Here is a 16,778-nt window from a genome sequence, read left to right as displayed (position 1 = left end):
GGACCTGTGGAGGGAAGGTCACTGAGTTGGGGGAGAGCAAACTGGTAGGATAGTGACTCTAGGCAGTGGGAGGCTCAGGACCTTGCTGGAGAGGAGGGATTCCAGCTGGAGACGGCCTTTGATAGCAAACTTGCTCCAGTCTGGAGAGAGAGGCTTGGATGTGGAGTTGGGAAAGCTAGGCAGAGTGCAGAGAGGCTGTTTCAGGCCGGGCCCGGGGGCGGTTAGAATGTACGCAAGGGATTCAGAGGAGGTGAGGGCGAGCACCTGGCTTTGCCCTAGGAGCTTGGGTCTAAGGGTGGGTGGAGAACCAATGCAAAGAGGCTGCAATGGAGGGGCAAGCGGACTTCAGGCAGAGAAGCTGGGGGACTGAGGGAAACTCGCCCCTCCCTGTTGATGTTTGGAGCAAAAGTTGGTCATTGGGGTAGTCACTGCAGGGCAAGCACCATCCTATAAAAAACACCTTCCCGCCTCTAGGGTCCCCATCTGGGCAAAAGGCCCACGTGGGCCCCGAGACCAAGCAATCAGACCTCGCGGGCTGATCGCTCCCCCTCCCCCCGGGCCCGCCCCAGAGCGCACGGAGAGGGTGCGGCGGGCCCTGGTAGCCCAGGACTGGTGGAGGGGGACCCGGTACTCCAGGACTCTCGGGGTGAGGACGACCTGCCCGGCGCGGGCGCCGCTCCGCGAGATCGTGCGCTGAGAGCGGGTGGCGCGCGGCGGGGCTCCCCGGGTTCGCCCCGTGGCGTTTCTCTGCCGCCGCCTCGGCGCGTCTCTGCTTCGCCGCTAGTGGGGAGGCGCGGCGGCGCGAGGAGGGGAGCAGGCGGCGGGGCCGCGCCAAGAAGAGCCGGGTCACCGCAGGCTGAGGCGCCCGCCGTCCCCGCCCTCCCCCTCGCCGCCGTCTCCTCCCTCGCGTCTCCCTCGCGCGGGCGGCTTCGCTCTCCCCGCCCCCCCCGCGCTCCCCGCCCTCCCCTGCGCGCCTCGCCTCTCCGCCCCGCGCCCTGCGGTGCTGCAGCTGCGGGCGGCTCCAGCTGCCCCCAGATGTGGGCTGGGCGGCGCGCGGGGAACTTTCGCGCCGCCTGCGAGTGCAGGGCCTCGGCTGCGGTCCGGCTGCCATGGATCCGCCGGCGGGAGCCGCTCGCCGCCTGCTCAGCCCCGCGCTGCTGCTGCTGCTGCTGCTGCCGCCGCCGCTCCTGCCGCCGCCGCCTGCGGACGCCCTGCTCGCCGCGGCCGCCGACCCCCCGGGTAGGTGCGGCTGAACCCCGCGGCCCGCCGCCCGGGCCGGCCAGACCCCGCCCCGCGTGCCCCGTCGCCCCCTCCCCAGCTGTCGTCCCACCCGACTTGGGCAAACTCCGCGCGCCCCGCCCGGGGCCAAGTTGGCCAACTTCGGGGCCGGGTTGGTCGCGCAGGGGGCGCCTCGTGGCGCACCGGACTCCTCCGGCCGGGGCAGCCTCGCAGCGCTCGCGGCTCCCGGGACGCGGAGCGTGGGGGCTGAGGGCGGGGAAAGCCCGCGGCGAAGAGCGCAGCGCGGCTGGTCCGGGGATCCGGGGTTCGTGTCCAGGGCGTTCAGGAGGAGCCGGGTGCCCATTGCACCGCCTTGGGCCCTGAGGACTGGTTGTGGCGCCCCGGAGGGGATCCCAGAGATCAGGGACCCTGTTCCATCCCTCCCTGCCCTCGGCGCGTGGGGAGAACCGGCCGGCGGCGGTCTCACCGGGAGCTGGTCACCGAGGACCGGCTACCCGTGCCCGGGGGAACCGAGTCCTGGCCGCCCCAGAGGCGAGCGGTGAGGGCTCTGGGGCGGCTGGGGCCCGCGGAGTGGTAGAGGCGCACGTGTAGGGGTCCAGCCGGGAATGGTTTTTGAACAGACCCAGGTTCTGACAGGGGCGGTAGGTCTGGGCCTTTGGGGGCCCAGAGGGACGCTCTGACGGGCTGTCCCCGGGGCACTGTGAGGAGCCTGAGGAGCCCCAGCCCGGAACGGGGCGGGAAGCAGAGCCCCACTGTCAGGGTCCCGGAGGTGGACGGCCCTCCCCAGCTGGGAGGCTGCCTGAGCGGAGCAAGGCAGTGCTGAGGGCTGCCGGTGGAAGATGCCCTTTCCTTCACGGTGGAGTCTGGAGGGATGCTGGGCTCTGTGGCCCGGCTCCGCGACTCCACCATCTGGGCGGGTCTAACGCCCCTTTCTGTTGCAGGCGGGCCCCCGGGGCTCCCAGCGGAGCGCATCCTGGCGGTGCCGGTGCGCACTGACGCCCGGGGCCGCTTGGTGTCCCACGTGGTGTCGGCGGCGACGGGCCGGGAGGGGGTGCGCGCTCGCAGGGCCGCCCCCATCCAGACCCCTAGCTTTCCAGAAGGCAACGAGGAGGACTCTGGCGGCCGCCTCTTCTACAATGTCACGGTCTTCGGTCGAGACCTGCACCTGCGGCTGCGGCCCAACTCCCGCCTCGTGGCGCCCGGGGCCACGGTGGAGTGGCAGGGCGAGTCGGGCGCCACCCGCGTGGAGCCACTGCTGGGGAACTGCCTCTATATCGGGGAAGTGGCCGGCCTCACCGAGGCCTCCTCCGTGGCGCTCAGCAACTGTGACGGCCTGGTGAGTTCCAACTTCTTTGGCTCCTTCCTGTTCACAGCCCTTGCTTGGGTTTCAGAAACCATTACCTGGGGAGTTTCCTGGGAGGGCAAGGTATGCCTGAGGAACTTCTCTGCAACCCTTGTGCTTTGGAGCCCAGCAGAGGAGACAGCAATGGAAGGGAGTGGCTGGAAGGCAAGTTATTCGCATTGGGTGGAGAGCAGTGATTTATGCAGGGGGAGGACCAGGGTCCCCTATGTGCTTATCTGGAAGAAGAGTGGTTTCCTTTCTGCCGGCTGGGGAAGGTCTTTGTCTTCCGTGCAGGTGTGTGCACATCTCTGTGTGTATGTGCACAGCTCTGAGATTGTGTGCATGTCTCTGAGTGTGTGCACGTTTCTGTGAGTGTGTGCACATCTCTGTGAGGGTGTGCATCTGCACATGTGTTTTGGAATGTTAGTGTGCACTCCTCTGGGTATTTGGGCACCTGTTTGAACGTGGGAATGTGCCATTGTGTCCTATGCATATGTTTACCTGTTGTTTCCTGGGCAGTCATGTGTCTGTGGAGTGGGATGTCCTATGCATTGAGGCATGTGTGCTATGTGTCTGGGGCACATGTGCTCATCTTTTTGTGTGCAGGTGGTGGCAGCCCAGGGAGCGCTCTGTCCTCCGGTTGACTGGGTATCACTGATTTTTGTGTTGTGGTTTCCTGTTGAACTCGAGCTAGTCATTTGAAAAGTTGGTTTTCTCTATTTTGAGCACTTGGAAATGCAGACTTGGTGCCTATGGGAAACTCCTGAAGGACAAGAGACTTGGGGTGAGTTCCCTCCTGGATTGCATAGGCCAGCCAGTGTGCGAGGTCTTCTCCTTTGGGGGCCCAGAGGGATCATGGCTTGGCATAGGGGGCCCCGGAAGAAAGCCTGGATCGATGCCTAGATAGTAGGCTGACATTGGCGGTGCTCTGTCCGGCTTCCCAGGGGCCTGGCACATGGCAGAAGCCACTGCAGTTTTCTATTTTGGATTGGGTGTGCAGTGGTCAGGCTGGCTGTGTTGGCCAGACATCTGAAGCCACCCACCATGGGTTCCGCTCTAATTGCCGTTCAGGGCACTCCTGGCCTGAGTTAGTGGCTTCTCTTCCAGTACTTCCAGCCGGGAGCCCCTCGTTCTACCTGCTGCAGAGCCGGCAATTACACCAGAGCCCTACAACCACTGGGAATCTTTTTATGGAGACACAGGAAGTGTCACTTGTTGCTTAGGAAAATCACTGCCTTTAGTTGGATTTGGTTAGAACATGGGCATGTTGCAAACAACTATAAATGTCCTTGGGGGAGCTGGGTTAACATGGGGTAGCCCTCTAAGTTTGTTTAGTCTCTGAGGACATCCTGCGTCTCATAGAAGTGGCTCATTTTACTAGGGAGGTGGTATTCCTAAGTAAAAGGAAGTCACTGCTGGGGACTCAGAGGGTAGGGTGAGGTGGGGTAGGGGGCTTGGCCTGTTGGAAGGTCAATTCCTGTGTACTGATTAATTCCTCATGGAGAGCATTCGAGGGAGGCTTTTTCATGGTATCATTTGTTCACTTACTTATTTGAGACTCATTTGTTCAGCCAGCATTCCTTAATATGTTTATCAGCTGCACGGGTGCCCACCTGGGGCTCACATGCTCAGGGCCACTGACAGGCCCCGGGGGCACTCTGACCAGGGCTTGGAGACCATGCTTCTGGGGGCTTTTGAAGAATGAGTTGCCAGTAGGCAAAGGTGCAGGCTGGCAGTCCTGGCAGACGGACGGGCCTGTGCAGGAGTACCAGGCGTGCATCGGGCTGGTGGGGGCGGGCATGCTGTGATGGCGCGTGTATATGGCACACATCGGCAGAGACATGAGACAAAGCTGGAAAGATGTCTCGAGGTGGAAGAGGGGCTGGGCCTGCCAGAGTGGCCTTGAATATTCTCAGTGAAGAGTGACCTTGAGACAGTGGGCTGAATCACTAGTTTTTCTTTTCCCTCTCTCCCTGGCTCCCTTTCTTCTTTTCTGTCTGCTCTGATTTTATACCAATTAATTCCTTAACCCTTTAAATCCCACAGTGATAGGCCTGATTGTTAAGGACTTGGGTTTACAGTGATCCTGTGGGGAGGGATCCTCATCTCTGGTTTACAGCCAGGTAGGTGAGGCTCTGACTTTGTTCTCAGGTGGAGTCCTTATGTGGTGAGTCAAGGGTCCCTGATTATGTATCCCCTTTTTTCTGATAATTCCAGCTGAGCTGTGGGTATCACTCTGGCCAGTATAGAGTCCATTGTGCCTATGAGAATCAAGGTGTGGGGTTCTTAGAATAATGTAGATAGAAAAGAGAGAGGTCCTGCTTCCCCAAATGATAGAAATTGGTACCCTGGACCTGCAGAGTACAAATTCTGCTGTAATCAGGTAGTGGTGCAGACTCTAGAAATGCTACATGATGTCATACATCATAAGGTACGTCATACACCATATTTCCAGAGAGATGGGTAAATGTAGTTCCCAGGATCTTTTGCAGGTGTTCATAATAGTCACAAGGGAAGGTTGAAGTTTGCCATCTCATGATGTATGAGAAAATAATGCTTCATGAAGAATGCCATTTTTGCGTGCTCATTAAGAATCCGATGAGAAGCCTGCTGGCACAGAATTAAGAACAGTAAATCAGTTTGCTGTGCCTGACCTTGTGCCTGGTCTCTGCTGAGACCCTTCTGCCCCATTGCTGTGTTTCATCCTCACCACATCCGCTGGGGTATGTCTTCAATTTCATCCCCATTCTACAGATGAATAAATTGGAGCTCCAAAAGCTGAGATAGCTTGCCTCAAGCTTCACAGCCATTACTTGAAGGCAAACACTTGGAGTCTGTGTCTGACTCCAAGACCATGCTCCTACATTTTATTGCTTTTTTTTTTGCATGGCAACAGAAAGAATACGAATGAAGCAATGCATTTTTTTTTTAAACTTGTCCTACCTTTCCTGTTTGACTCCTGGAGACCTCCTCAATCACGGGCATGGATTGTTATCAGTGTGAGTGGGATTCAGGTCAGCAGGCTTGCTGACCTCTGGGCTGCAGCTCCTTCCATAGCAGCCAGGATTCCAGCGGGACAGAAGCACCCTGTCTCCCCCTGCAGTGTCACTCCTTCTGGGGACCTCTCTGGTCTGGTGTTTTTGGCTGGTCAGGCCTCGGAGCTGGAAGCCTCCAGGGGTGGGCAGTGGAGGGGTTTGGCTTCCAGGGCTTGGTTTGATTCTGCAGCCTGAGTGGGCTGTGTACGTCCTTCTCTTGCTATGTGGGGCAGGTCATGTCAAACTCCCTCAAATCTGTGAGGCAGATTCCCCTATTGCATAGTTGAGGTTCAGAGAGACCAAGGTCTCAGGGAAAGAAGGCAAGTAGGGGGCCTCCCTGGTGGTGCAGCGGTTGAGCGCTGGGCTGCGAGGCTGCCTGCAGCTTCTGCAGTGCCAGTTCGATCCCCTGCCACTGGCAAGGGTCCCACATGGCGCGCAGACCTCTCCTGCCACACCCACTGCTGCCCTTAGCAGTGATTTTCGTCAGTCTGCCTGTTCTATTCCCCACTCTGGCTCTGGTGAATTCTTTCAACCTCCCACGCTTTTGACTGTACCCAGTGCTTGTATAAATAAAAAATAAATAAAAAATAAATAAATAAATAAATAAATAAATAAATAAATCTTAAAAAAAAAAAAAGACAGGTAGGGCTGCTGCCTTAGGGGCTGTGGCTCCCTTGCTGGGCTGTCATCTTGACCAGGTGCCCATTATGACTAGCATTGGTGGGCATTAACAATTGCTAGGAGTCACAGGGAGAAGTCCATCACAGGCCTAAGGACTGAAATGAGTTTCATTTTTCTTTTTTTTTTTTTTATAATGTACTTTATTTTTTTTTTTTAAGATTTATTTTTATTTATTATTTTATTTATTTATACAAGCACTGGGCACAGTCAGAAGCACGGGAGGGCGAGAGAATTCACCAGAGCCAGAGCGGGGAACAGAGCAGGCAGAAGGACCGAAGCACACTGCTGAGGGGAGCAGCGGGCGGCAGGAGAGGTCTGCCCGCCATGTGGGACCCTCCTCTGGTGGCCGGGGAGCAGCCGGGGATCGAACTGGCGCGGGCAGCTTCGCTACCCAGCGCTCAACCGCTGCACCACCGGGGAGGCCCGAGTTTCATTTTTCCCAAGAGACTGCTGCCTGGGAGATCACACACTGAGCTCTGCCTGGTTCAGATTCTGGGTTGGGATATGCAGGTGTTGACAGGCTGTGGGACTGGAGGGGTAGGGGCTAGGGGTGCCTGGAGGTTGCATTTGCTACTTATAGGGCCTTCCTTCTTCCCATCCTACCTTGGCACTGCCTGCAGGGCAGAAGAGGGTCCCAAGAACACCAAAGCAGGACTGTAGAAACTTTTCAGTTCCCTAGTTGTCAGGGCTCTCCTCAGGTCAGAGGAGCACAAACATCAGCTTGTCCCTGCACTTGACAGTCTGCACAGCTTTCCAGGGTGGTCTCAGCTTCCCACATGGTTTTTCACTCTCCTTATTTTTTAAGACTCATTTAGGTTAAGTGATAGAAAACCAACTTTGCAATGGATGGAGCAAACAAGGGAAGTCACAGGTCTTGTTATCATGTGGTCCTGAGAAGGGGCAGCTTCAGGTATGGCTGGGTCCTGGGGCTCAGCGCCGGTGTCACTCTATGCCTGCCACAGTCTGTGTTTATCTCCTCATGGCCCTCTACATGTGGGGCCACCAGCAGCTCCTGGCTTAACTTGTCTTCCACAGTAGCAATCTCTTAGAAGTGGAGATTACTTCTTTCTGCATGACTCTAGCAAAAATCCTGGGAGTTAGGTTACAGAACCATCAGACCCATTGCTGTGATGTGGGCCTGGACTGGGCTTTTGCCTACCTTTGGGCTTGAGGGTGAGGGTCAGACCTCAAAGCTCCGGAGTGGACTGGGGCTCTGTCATGAAAGATGAAGAATGAGTGTGCCAGGCAAATGAAAATGGTTGCCGCCACACACCACCTGGACTCCAGGCCCTGATAGCCGGCACAGATCTCCTCCTGGGCGCCACATCAGCCGGCCTTGCTGTCTCTGGGGCACCTTGCCTGGGCCGCCTAGTGTCTCTGACACGGAACATGAGTATCTTCACTCTCGTCCAAGCCCACCCTTCATTTGGGTGGGAAACTCAGGATCACCTCTCCCATTCTCCATGACCTGCATGTCCAGCCAGTCACCATCCAGCTATTTCTGGACTTCATTCCTGTTGCCATCTCTCCACTAGACTTGACTCCCAGCCCAGTATTTTGCTTCTGTATGCCTAAATTCTTTCCTCTCTCCACAGCCAGACTGACTGCTATAAGCCACATAATACATCACATCACTTCATTGCTTGATTCAATGATTTTAATCATTCTTATTACCTTAAAAAATTCCATACCCACTGGTCTGGCCTTCAAGGCCTCCCATGACCTGGCCTAGCCACCTCATCTGTCGCATCTTACCTGTGCTCCAGCCACACTGAACTATTAGTTCTTCTAACACCGGACACTCCCAGTTCAGGACTTTTCCCACCTGGGCCATTCTTATCCTTCCTTCTTTATCTGACTCACTCTGCAGGTCCCAGCTAAATGGCATCTTATCCAGAAAGCTGTTCTGACATTTACATGCCATGCCTCACCCATGCTTCTTGGGAGCTTGTAGCACAGGTCACTCACACCCGGCTATGTCCACAGGGCCCAGCTTCTGCTGGGCAGAGCTCATCTGGGAGCCACAAAGTGAGAGATCCTGGGGAGTGAGTCTGGAATTCTGCTGGAGAAAAAGGGTGAGGAGCTTGCCCCTCTAGACTCTGTACTCCCCTGCCTAGGGCTGGTCGACTTCTCGTCTCCTCTGCTGCCGGTCGTGGAGCGTCCACATTTGGTGGGGCAGAGAGGAAGGTTATATTTTGGAGGTTCTCGCCATGGTGCTGAGCTTCACTCTGATTAAATGGACTTAGGCCAAGGGACCTTTCATAGCCAATCACTGCGGTCCAAGGAATGGGATGTGCTGGTTGGCTCTGGCCTGAACATGCTCCACTCCTGGCCTGAAATGAATATGGGGGAGCAAGGACCATCCCCAGAGGTTAGACTGTGGCTCCCCACCAGCTGCATTGGTATGCCTACTCTCAGCAGTTGGTGGTCAGAGGATCAGAATTTACACCATTTACCTCTCTGCGGCAGGTACCCAATCCCCACAATCGTCCTGTTGTTCTTATTTTACAGATGAGGAAATCAAGACTCCAGCAAATTACTGAGATCTATGAGTCTCTCCCTGTGTGTGGTCATCTCTCCCCTTGGAATTCTGTAGGGAGGAGCCAGGAGCTTGAATCTGCCCCTCTTGAAGACCATCAGAGTTGGTTACCAGTCTGTGAGCTGAGCCAGCTCTTCGTGGGTCCTCCCATCACCTGCTGCCCCCCATCCTTGCTCTGCTGCGTGGCTTTATGTGTGTCTGGTTCTGGTTGCCAGTGTGCCCATTCAGGTGTTGGCAGGTTTCAGATTCTTCTTGCCCACTGGTCAGCCTGGCCATCCTGTCTTGAGCCCCTGTGTCCCCAGCATTTAGTGAGTGAGGAGTGACTTCTAGGTCTTTTGGGGGTATCCTTGCCCAGGCCTGCTGTGAGGGTCACAGTGTCATAGCCAGCATGATCAGAGGATTCATGGGGGGGAATTCATCTGCCCTGAGTTACAGGGACCCCCTCCCATGACCTGGCCCGTCCAGTCACTGAGACTGGATTTGCTATGTGGTGGCCTGAGCTCCATAGGGCAGGTATGTGGGGGAACTCTCCTGGGGCCCTGGATCTGTTAATACAGGCAGGCACATCCTTCATAGTTCCTGCTCTCTCCTTGGGGTTCCTTTGCTACTGCCAGAACACCATGGGCTGCTGGGCGCATGTGAATGTGCGTGCATGTCTGTGCACCCGTGCCTGTGTGTCTGTCTGGAAGGTGTGCATGTGCACGTGCTCATTTGTATGAATGTGATGTGTGAATGTGGGCGGGTGTCTGTGCATGTGAGTGTGTGTATGAGTTTTGCGTGAGTGTGCATGCTTGAGAGCATATGTAGGTGTCCATGTGTGAGCATGTGCATTTGAATGTGAGTGTAATGTGTTCTTGGCAGGGGATTCCTGAGGACTGAAGGGGAGTGAGGTGGGAGGGGCATTTATGGAGAGGAAACTCCCAGCTCCCAGGATCTTAGTGCTGCCTTGGACCCCTCCATCCTCTCATCAGCACACGCGCTGGGATGGGAGGGTCCAGGTAGGAGCGCCTCACTCTGCGGTGTGTGTTTCATATTAAATGTCAGCTGTCTACCAGGTCTGCGTGCTGCCATTAATATGGAGAAGTTATTACTGAGCCCGGAGCTGGCTCCTCGGGCTCATCCACGAATTTCAGTTACAGTGAAGGTTTTCTCCAGGGCCTTGTGGGGTGCACAGCTTCCTCTGAGAGGCAGAGGAAACCCTGGTGTCCAGGAAGCAGCCAAGCTGGTTCTCCGCTGCCCCAAAGGATGGGTGCATGACAAGCACTTAGTTCTGGGGTTTGGGAAATGGCTGTGTCTGCATTTCATTGGATCTAAGGCACCATCAGTTATAGGGCACCTATATGTTCTGCCAAGAAGCAGAGGACATTCCCAATAAAACCATGTCTACCCCTTAGCAATAGTGTTGTAGAGATTAGTCGGGCACCCACCCCTGTCCCTTGTCGTGAGGTGTGGACCACTCGCCTGCCTTGCTTGTTTTGTTTACTTGGCTTTGTTCATCTCTGGGTATGAACAAAGGGTCTTCCTCTCTTTGGCGAAGTGTGGGCTTGTGGTGCTTCCTCTTGGGACATTTTCCACTGATGCCAAAGCTATGCGCTCCCTGGCTTGGCACCTTCTGCACATGCCATAACTTTTGCCAGCACAGTGTGAATTTTTGAAGATTTTTTGGGTGAAAGATTTCTCAACATGAAGAAGTGCCCATCCTACAGGCAACTCAAATGAACTGGGGGCAATGAGCGATAGCACAGCTGAGGTGCTCCGAGTCAGGCAGGCCTCCATACTATGGCTGTGGCTGGCTGCTGCCTGTGACGAGACCCTCTGGTTTCAACTTGAGTTCAGAAGTGATAAGTATGACAAGCGTATGAGAGTCCTGGACACACACTTCGATGCTGCTGCTGCTGCTATTGTTACAAGTGCCATCTGGGCCCTATCTGAGAGCCAGCATGCGAATCCCAAGCTGGGGCAGAGGGCAGCAGCAGATACCAGGTCCTTCCTACCAAAGCAACTGGCTCTGTGAGCAGCACATTTAAAGACTTAGAACTGGAGTATTTGTCCTTTGAAAGCAGGGATTGGAAGCATGTGGTAGAACAAGGTGTATTTATGCAAGCTTTGTCGCGGCTCAGTAGTGCTCAGTGTGACCCGGACAGAGCTTCTGAAGGTGTGATAAGAAGCAGCTCAAGAGCGGACATGTATACACACACACATGCATTTCTATTTATTTTTATATATGTTTTTATGGATTATGCCACCTGTGATCTCCAGTTGCAATGAGAACTCCAGTTAAACACTATCATAGAAAAATTGTATTTTTCTGTCAGTCTTTTCTTGCACCAGTGCTGGGTGGTGTCCGTCAGCAGAGATTTAAAGCTCTGATAGCTGGAGCATTTGCGTTCTCCGTGGTAGCTTTGAGCCCTGTGAGTCCACCGTGTGCGCGTGACTTCACTCCTCAAAATATGACTTCACTCCTCAAAAACTTAGCTGCAGTCGTCTCTTGGTATCTGTGGGGAATTGGTTCTAGACCCTCACAGATACCAAAATCTGAGGATGCTCAAGTCCCTTAGCTGGTCCCCCTGATATGTGGATTTTGCATCCCAGGAATCAATCCCGAACATCTGTGGTTGTTTGATTCTGTGAATGCAGAGCCCACGGATAGAAAAAAATCCCCATGTAAGTGGACCTGTGCAGTTGAAGCCTGTGTTGGTCACGGGTCAGCTGCACCTGAGTTGTGGCTCGTCTGAATTGAGCGGTGCTCTGAGTGTGAAATATGCATCAGATTCCAAAGGCTTAAATAGATGTTGAAATACTATTTTGGATACAATGGGTTAAATAAAATCCAGTGCTGATATTAATTTTGCCTCTTTCATTTTATTTTAAATTTTCAACTTAGCTACATGTGAAATTCATATTACATTCTGCTGGACAGTGCTCCTTTGAAACATCTGGCTGGATACTTCCCCTCTTGCTGTTATTCTGCAACATTTTCTTGGCTTGTCACATCTGTTTATTCTTTTAGATGAATTTTAGAATTGTTTTGTCAGGTTGAAAACCATCCCTTGTGAATTTGATTGACATTAACTTAAACTTAGAAGCCAATTAAAAGAGAAACTGACGTAATTTACAGTATTTACCAAGAAGACGGAGTATTTTTCGATAGATTTATTTCTGTTTTGGTATTGCTTAGTACGTGTTATACATTTTTTTGAATCAGGGTCGTTTCAAGGATTCTTTTTTATTGTTGCCATTGTGAATTGAATCATTTCCATCTCTCCTTGGTATACAGGAAGGCTATTGATTTTTATATAATTATCTTTTATCAAACTGCTTGATTGAACTCATTAATTCTAATATATCTCTGTGGATTCCCTTGGGATTTCTAGGCACACAGTGGTACTGTCTGTAAACAATGATAATTTTGGAGCCTCATTTCCAATCTGCATCGTCTAGAACCTTCAGAGTAATGTTAAGTACCAGCAGCGTTAAGTACCAGCAGCGGCTTTGCGCATTCCTATCTGTGCCTGGCTCTGCTGGGCCTGCCCCTGGCGTTTCTCTGCTTATTATAATGCTTGCTTGTGGACTAAGATGGATTTCATATGAAGGCAATATCCTCTGCATTCTAGTTTTCTAAGATCCCATTTTTGTCAGCAGAAGAGCTGAAATCTAAATAAAAAGTGTCTAACAACCTCTCCCCACCCCCAAAGCTGAAGGCATTGTAATTCCCAGAGACTGTGTCTCCCCCTGACCTGGGTCTCTGGTCTTGGGGCAGCTGCCAGGTGCTCTAGGTTGCTGACTTGCTGCCCCCCAAAGCAAACTGGCTCCCATATACAGCTGTCAGAAGTCTTCACTGGCCAGAGGCATTTGTGGGGTGCAGGGAGCCTTGCTGAGGAAGGTGGACGCTGCACCACTCAGCCATGCAGGTGGTTTCTGGCAGAGCAGGACACGTGCTTTGAAGGCCCATGGATGGAGGAGTTGCCGTCTTGATGCTCCTTCCTCCACTTTCTCCATGGCAAAGCCCTGCTGTCCTCCTCCCGAATCATAGCGAGACTGTGCTCATCTCCTGGAAATTTTGGTGCTGTGGACACAAGCCCCTTGCATCCACATCACCTTTATTTTCACAGGCTTCTAGACAGCCTATCTCAGACAAGACAGTTTTCTTCTTGGCGGAAATCTGTGGTCTGTTTTGCAGAAATTTAGAGCCTGGCAGAGGAGGGCAGCTCCTTGGACAATCACCCCTAGGGCTGCGCTGTCCTCATGGCAGGCGCCTGCAACTCCTTGGGGCAGGGTGAGGACAGGGTGGTGTCCTCTTGGGCTCCTCCGTCCCCCCCTTCCCTACTCGCTTGCTTGCTCTTAGCGTTGATGCCTGACCACTGGCCACTGTGCAAGTCTACTGGCCCACTGGCCTGCGCTGGGGCTACTCCCGGGTGGCACGAGCGTCGTGAGCGTCACAGCACACGGTACCTTGTCCAGGCCACGCACCACAGGGGGAGGTGAGGTCCTAGCCAGGGCCCGGCCACTGCAGAGGGAGGACAGCTGTCACAAGAGGTACGGAGGGATGGGAGGGCTTGGGGTGGTGCTAGAGCCTGGCTCAGACCTCCTCCCATGGTCTTCCTTCCTGCCTCTCTCCTCTTTTTTTCTACTCCTTTTCTCCCTCCTTCTCCTCTCTTCTCTCCTTTTCTCCCTCCCCTCCGTATTTCCCTCCACTTTAATCAACTAGGACTCTTGGGTGACCCTTCCTGGTGGTAGGCCCTTCATCTCTCCTATCTGCTTCTATCACCTCCTTCCTGTGCATGTCACCCCTCCCCTCCCATGCAAACAGGCACTCTGGGAATGGGGGGCATCATCCCATTACACTGGGAAGAAGGCAGGGCTCAGAGAGGGAGTGACCTACCCCAGAACCCGGGGTTCCTTCTGCTGCACTTGGAGCTCCATGTGAAACCTTTGTCCTCAGAGGTGCCCCCCTCCAGCACGCATGCCGGCAGGGTTAGTTACTGCTGTAAGCGGGAGTCCCTTCTCTCTTTGGTGGCAGCATTGTAGGAAACAAGGTCAAAGCGGAGTCCTTGTGCTGCTGGAGTACCCTCACCCCAGATGGGGTGACCTGGCCTTTGGGTGCCCTCTCTCCTGTCATGGGGTCCAGACCCTCACTGTCCATGTCCTTATTGGGGAGGCCACTTGGACCAGGCTATGCTCTGCCCCCAGACTGCCACAGAGCATTGTGCAGGTGTTGTCCAGGATAAGGGCACCTGGGCAAGTGGGTGGATGAGGCCGACTTGTGTTCAGTTTCTGGGAGTGGCTGGAGTGAGGGCAGAGGGTAACTAGGTGGGTAGAAGATGAAGGATACTGGAAGGGTGGAAAGGTTATGCCAGGCGTCTGCCCCACTTTCAAGCTCACAAGAGCTGCTGCATTCTTCTCCTTAAGGAGCTCCTGGGTCCCTGAAGCTTGGAACACAAAGAACCACAGCATGGGTGACGACAGGGAGGTTGCTGGCCTTGGAGGCTGGCTCTGGCGGTAAGCAGACTCTCACGGCCTGTGCACGGTGTGGGAGGCCAGTGGTGGATTGTCCAGTTGCCTGCCTGTCCTGATGGGTCCCTGGCCTGGGGCCCTCGCAGCCACCCCCCTGACCTGCAGGTGCTTCTGTGGTTCCTGTGGGTGTGACTCGGGCTGGGGGCTGTGGGACCCTCAGTCCCGGGGATTCACTTTTGGTGAATTTTGGTGATTTGCATGGGATCCTCTTGTTGTGGAAACCTGTGTTTCTGTGTTAACTGGTGGGCCCCTGCCTCCTTTTTTTGGTAGTATTTATTTATTCATTTTTTTGTGTTGAAGAACTGGGGTGTAGTCCAGAGGTGCCGGGTGGGGGTAGGGTGAGAGGATTCACCAGAGATAGGTGGACTGACTCAGGGCAGCAGTGGGCAAGACAGGAGAGGTCTGCTGCTCCAGGTGGGTCAGCTCCCTGTCTCGGATCAAACTCAGGCCATGGCGGTGATAGTGCTGAGACTTAACCCCTAGGCCACCAGGGAGGACCCCTACCTCCTTTTCTTCCTCTGAAGCTGATTGGTCCTCGTGGGCTAGACATTGGCCTCTCATTAGCTTGGGGTGGGCGTCTATTCAGAGACCGCCCTTTTTCACTTCCCCTTGCTCAATTTCATTTCTTCTGCTCTGCCATGCCTCCCTTGTTGATTTCCTCTGTTTACTCAGGCTGTGGAAAACCACCAACTTTCAAGAAAGTGCTCTTTATAGGTTTGCTTTTATTTTTCCTGTTTCGACTTTCAAATATTTAACTCCTTTAATTCAAGTGAAGTGTGTTCCTGAGCTATAGAAGGTGTTGGTTTCGAGTATTGTTTTGAAGTCGCCTCGCTTTTCTCAGCAGCGGGCATTTACTAAGTCCCACCTTGTGGGTGACTTTGGAATCTGCTCCCTCACGTGTGAAGCGATGGCGCTGGTTTGGCTCTGGCCTCTGTTCCTCTTGCACCAGCCCTTGGCTCTTTAATTGCTGTCACTTAACCATGTGCTCTCACCCTACTAGAGTAGGTGCCGCTGTCATGGCTAAACAAACGTTTTGGCTGTTTTTGTCCACTCTCCACATGGATTGTAGATTTGTTTTCCTATTACCTTAAACAGTGTCAAAAGAGAATCTTTATTTTGGATATTGTCACACTCCTAAAATAGCGTCCAGGGTACAGTAGGATCTCAGTAAACCTCCGCTGAGTGAGTGAGTGACATCTTCATGGTGTTTGATTTTCTCAGGGAAAGAAAAACATTGAAATTTAAAAATATATATCCCAGTAGCAGTAGGTTTATTACTAAAAGTTTTAGAATTTTACTGCCATTCAGGATAGGTTCTTTTTCATTATATAGTATAGCAAGTTATTATAAATACCTGGGAATAATTTACCCGAAGAATATGAACACTCTAATAGCGAAGGACTGATACACTCCTGTGTTCATAGCAGTGCTGTCCACAATTGCTAAGTCATAGAACAAACTTAAATGCCAATTGAAAAACAACTGGATAAAGAACTTTTGGATATATACTCAGTGGAACACTACTCAGCAATTAAAAAAGATGAAAGTGCCTTTTGGGGAAAAATGGATGGATGTTGTGTTTATGTGAAGTTTATGTGAAATAGGCGAGAAAGTGAAAGATACTAGACGGTTTCATTTGTCCATGGACTATTAAGTAAGCAGAAACATACACTGGAAAGTATAGCAGACACAAATCTTCGACTCGGTGAAAAATTCACTGGTTAACAGAGGGAATGGTGGTGGGAGGGGGAAGGAGGGGAGAGAAGGGATTGGGGCACCTGCTCGGGAGGTGTGGGAAGGGTGACTGCACATGTGGGAAGCATGTGCGCATGTGGAGGAGTAAAAATGCTGCCTGAAAGCTATATAGACATATAAATGCCTGAACACTGTAATAAAAATACTAAATAAATAAAAGTATGGAGAAATCATTGGAGGTGACGCATCGGTCCATGGCATGGGTGGTTTCATGTATGTAAACTTCTTTACACATTCAGCAAGTTGTAAACATTGATTACATGCAATCTCTTTGTGTCAGATAAATACAGGAAATTGTGTCTCAAAAAGTAAAAAATAAAAAATCTAGACTATGGTATAGCTGGTCCTGACTTAATGATGATTTGACTGAAGATCTTTCCTCTGTGCGATGGTGTGAGAGCAAGTAAGCATTCAGTGGAAACTATCTTGAAAATGAGCTAGGGCACTTTGTTTTTCACTTTCAATACACTGTTTAAAAAATTACATGAGGGCATCCCACTCTGTTTTATAAAGTAGGCTCTGTGTTAGATGATTTTGCCCAACTGTTAGTTAATGTTAGCGTTCAGAGAACTTGTAACGTAGGCTGGGCTAAGTTACCATGTTTGGTAGGTCAGGTCTGGTAAATGCATTACTGACTTCGGAGGTGGAAGACGTTGTGGGTTTATGGGGACAT

General features: G+C 52.8%; 1 protein-coding gene across 2 annotated transcripts in view; it reads left to right on the top strand.

Moving 5' to 3' along the window:
• The first annotated feature begins 2,095 nt into the window (after window positions 1–2,095).
• ADAMTS2 (ADAM metallopeptidase with thrombospondin type 1 motif 2) overlaps window positions 2,096–16,778 on the top strand; it is a 217,518-nt gene continuing 202,835 nt past the window's right edge. For both annotated transcript variants that reach the window (XM_037500625.2, XM_037500623.2), the window contains exon 1: window positions 2,096–2,575. In XM_037500625.2, the coding sequence (XP_037356522.1) occupies window positions 2,111–2,575 (465 nt within the window). In that variant the 5' untranslated portion in view covers window positions 2,096–2,110. The remainder of the gene's footprint in view (window positions 2,576–16,778) is intronic.

This window comes from Talpa occidentalis, unplaced genomic scaffold (assembly GCF_014898055.3).
Source record: "Talpa occidentalis isolate TD23 unplaced genomic scaffold, MPIMG_talOcc4v2.1 talOcc4.9, whole genome shotgun sequence".
NCBI lineage: Eukaryota > Metazoa > Chordata > Mammalia > Eulipotyphla > Talpidae > Talpa > Talpa occidentalis.
Note: the sequence above shows the minus strand (reverse complement) of the source record. Positions and strands in the feature narration are given on the sequence as shown.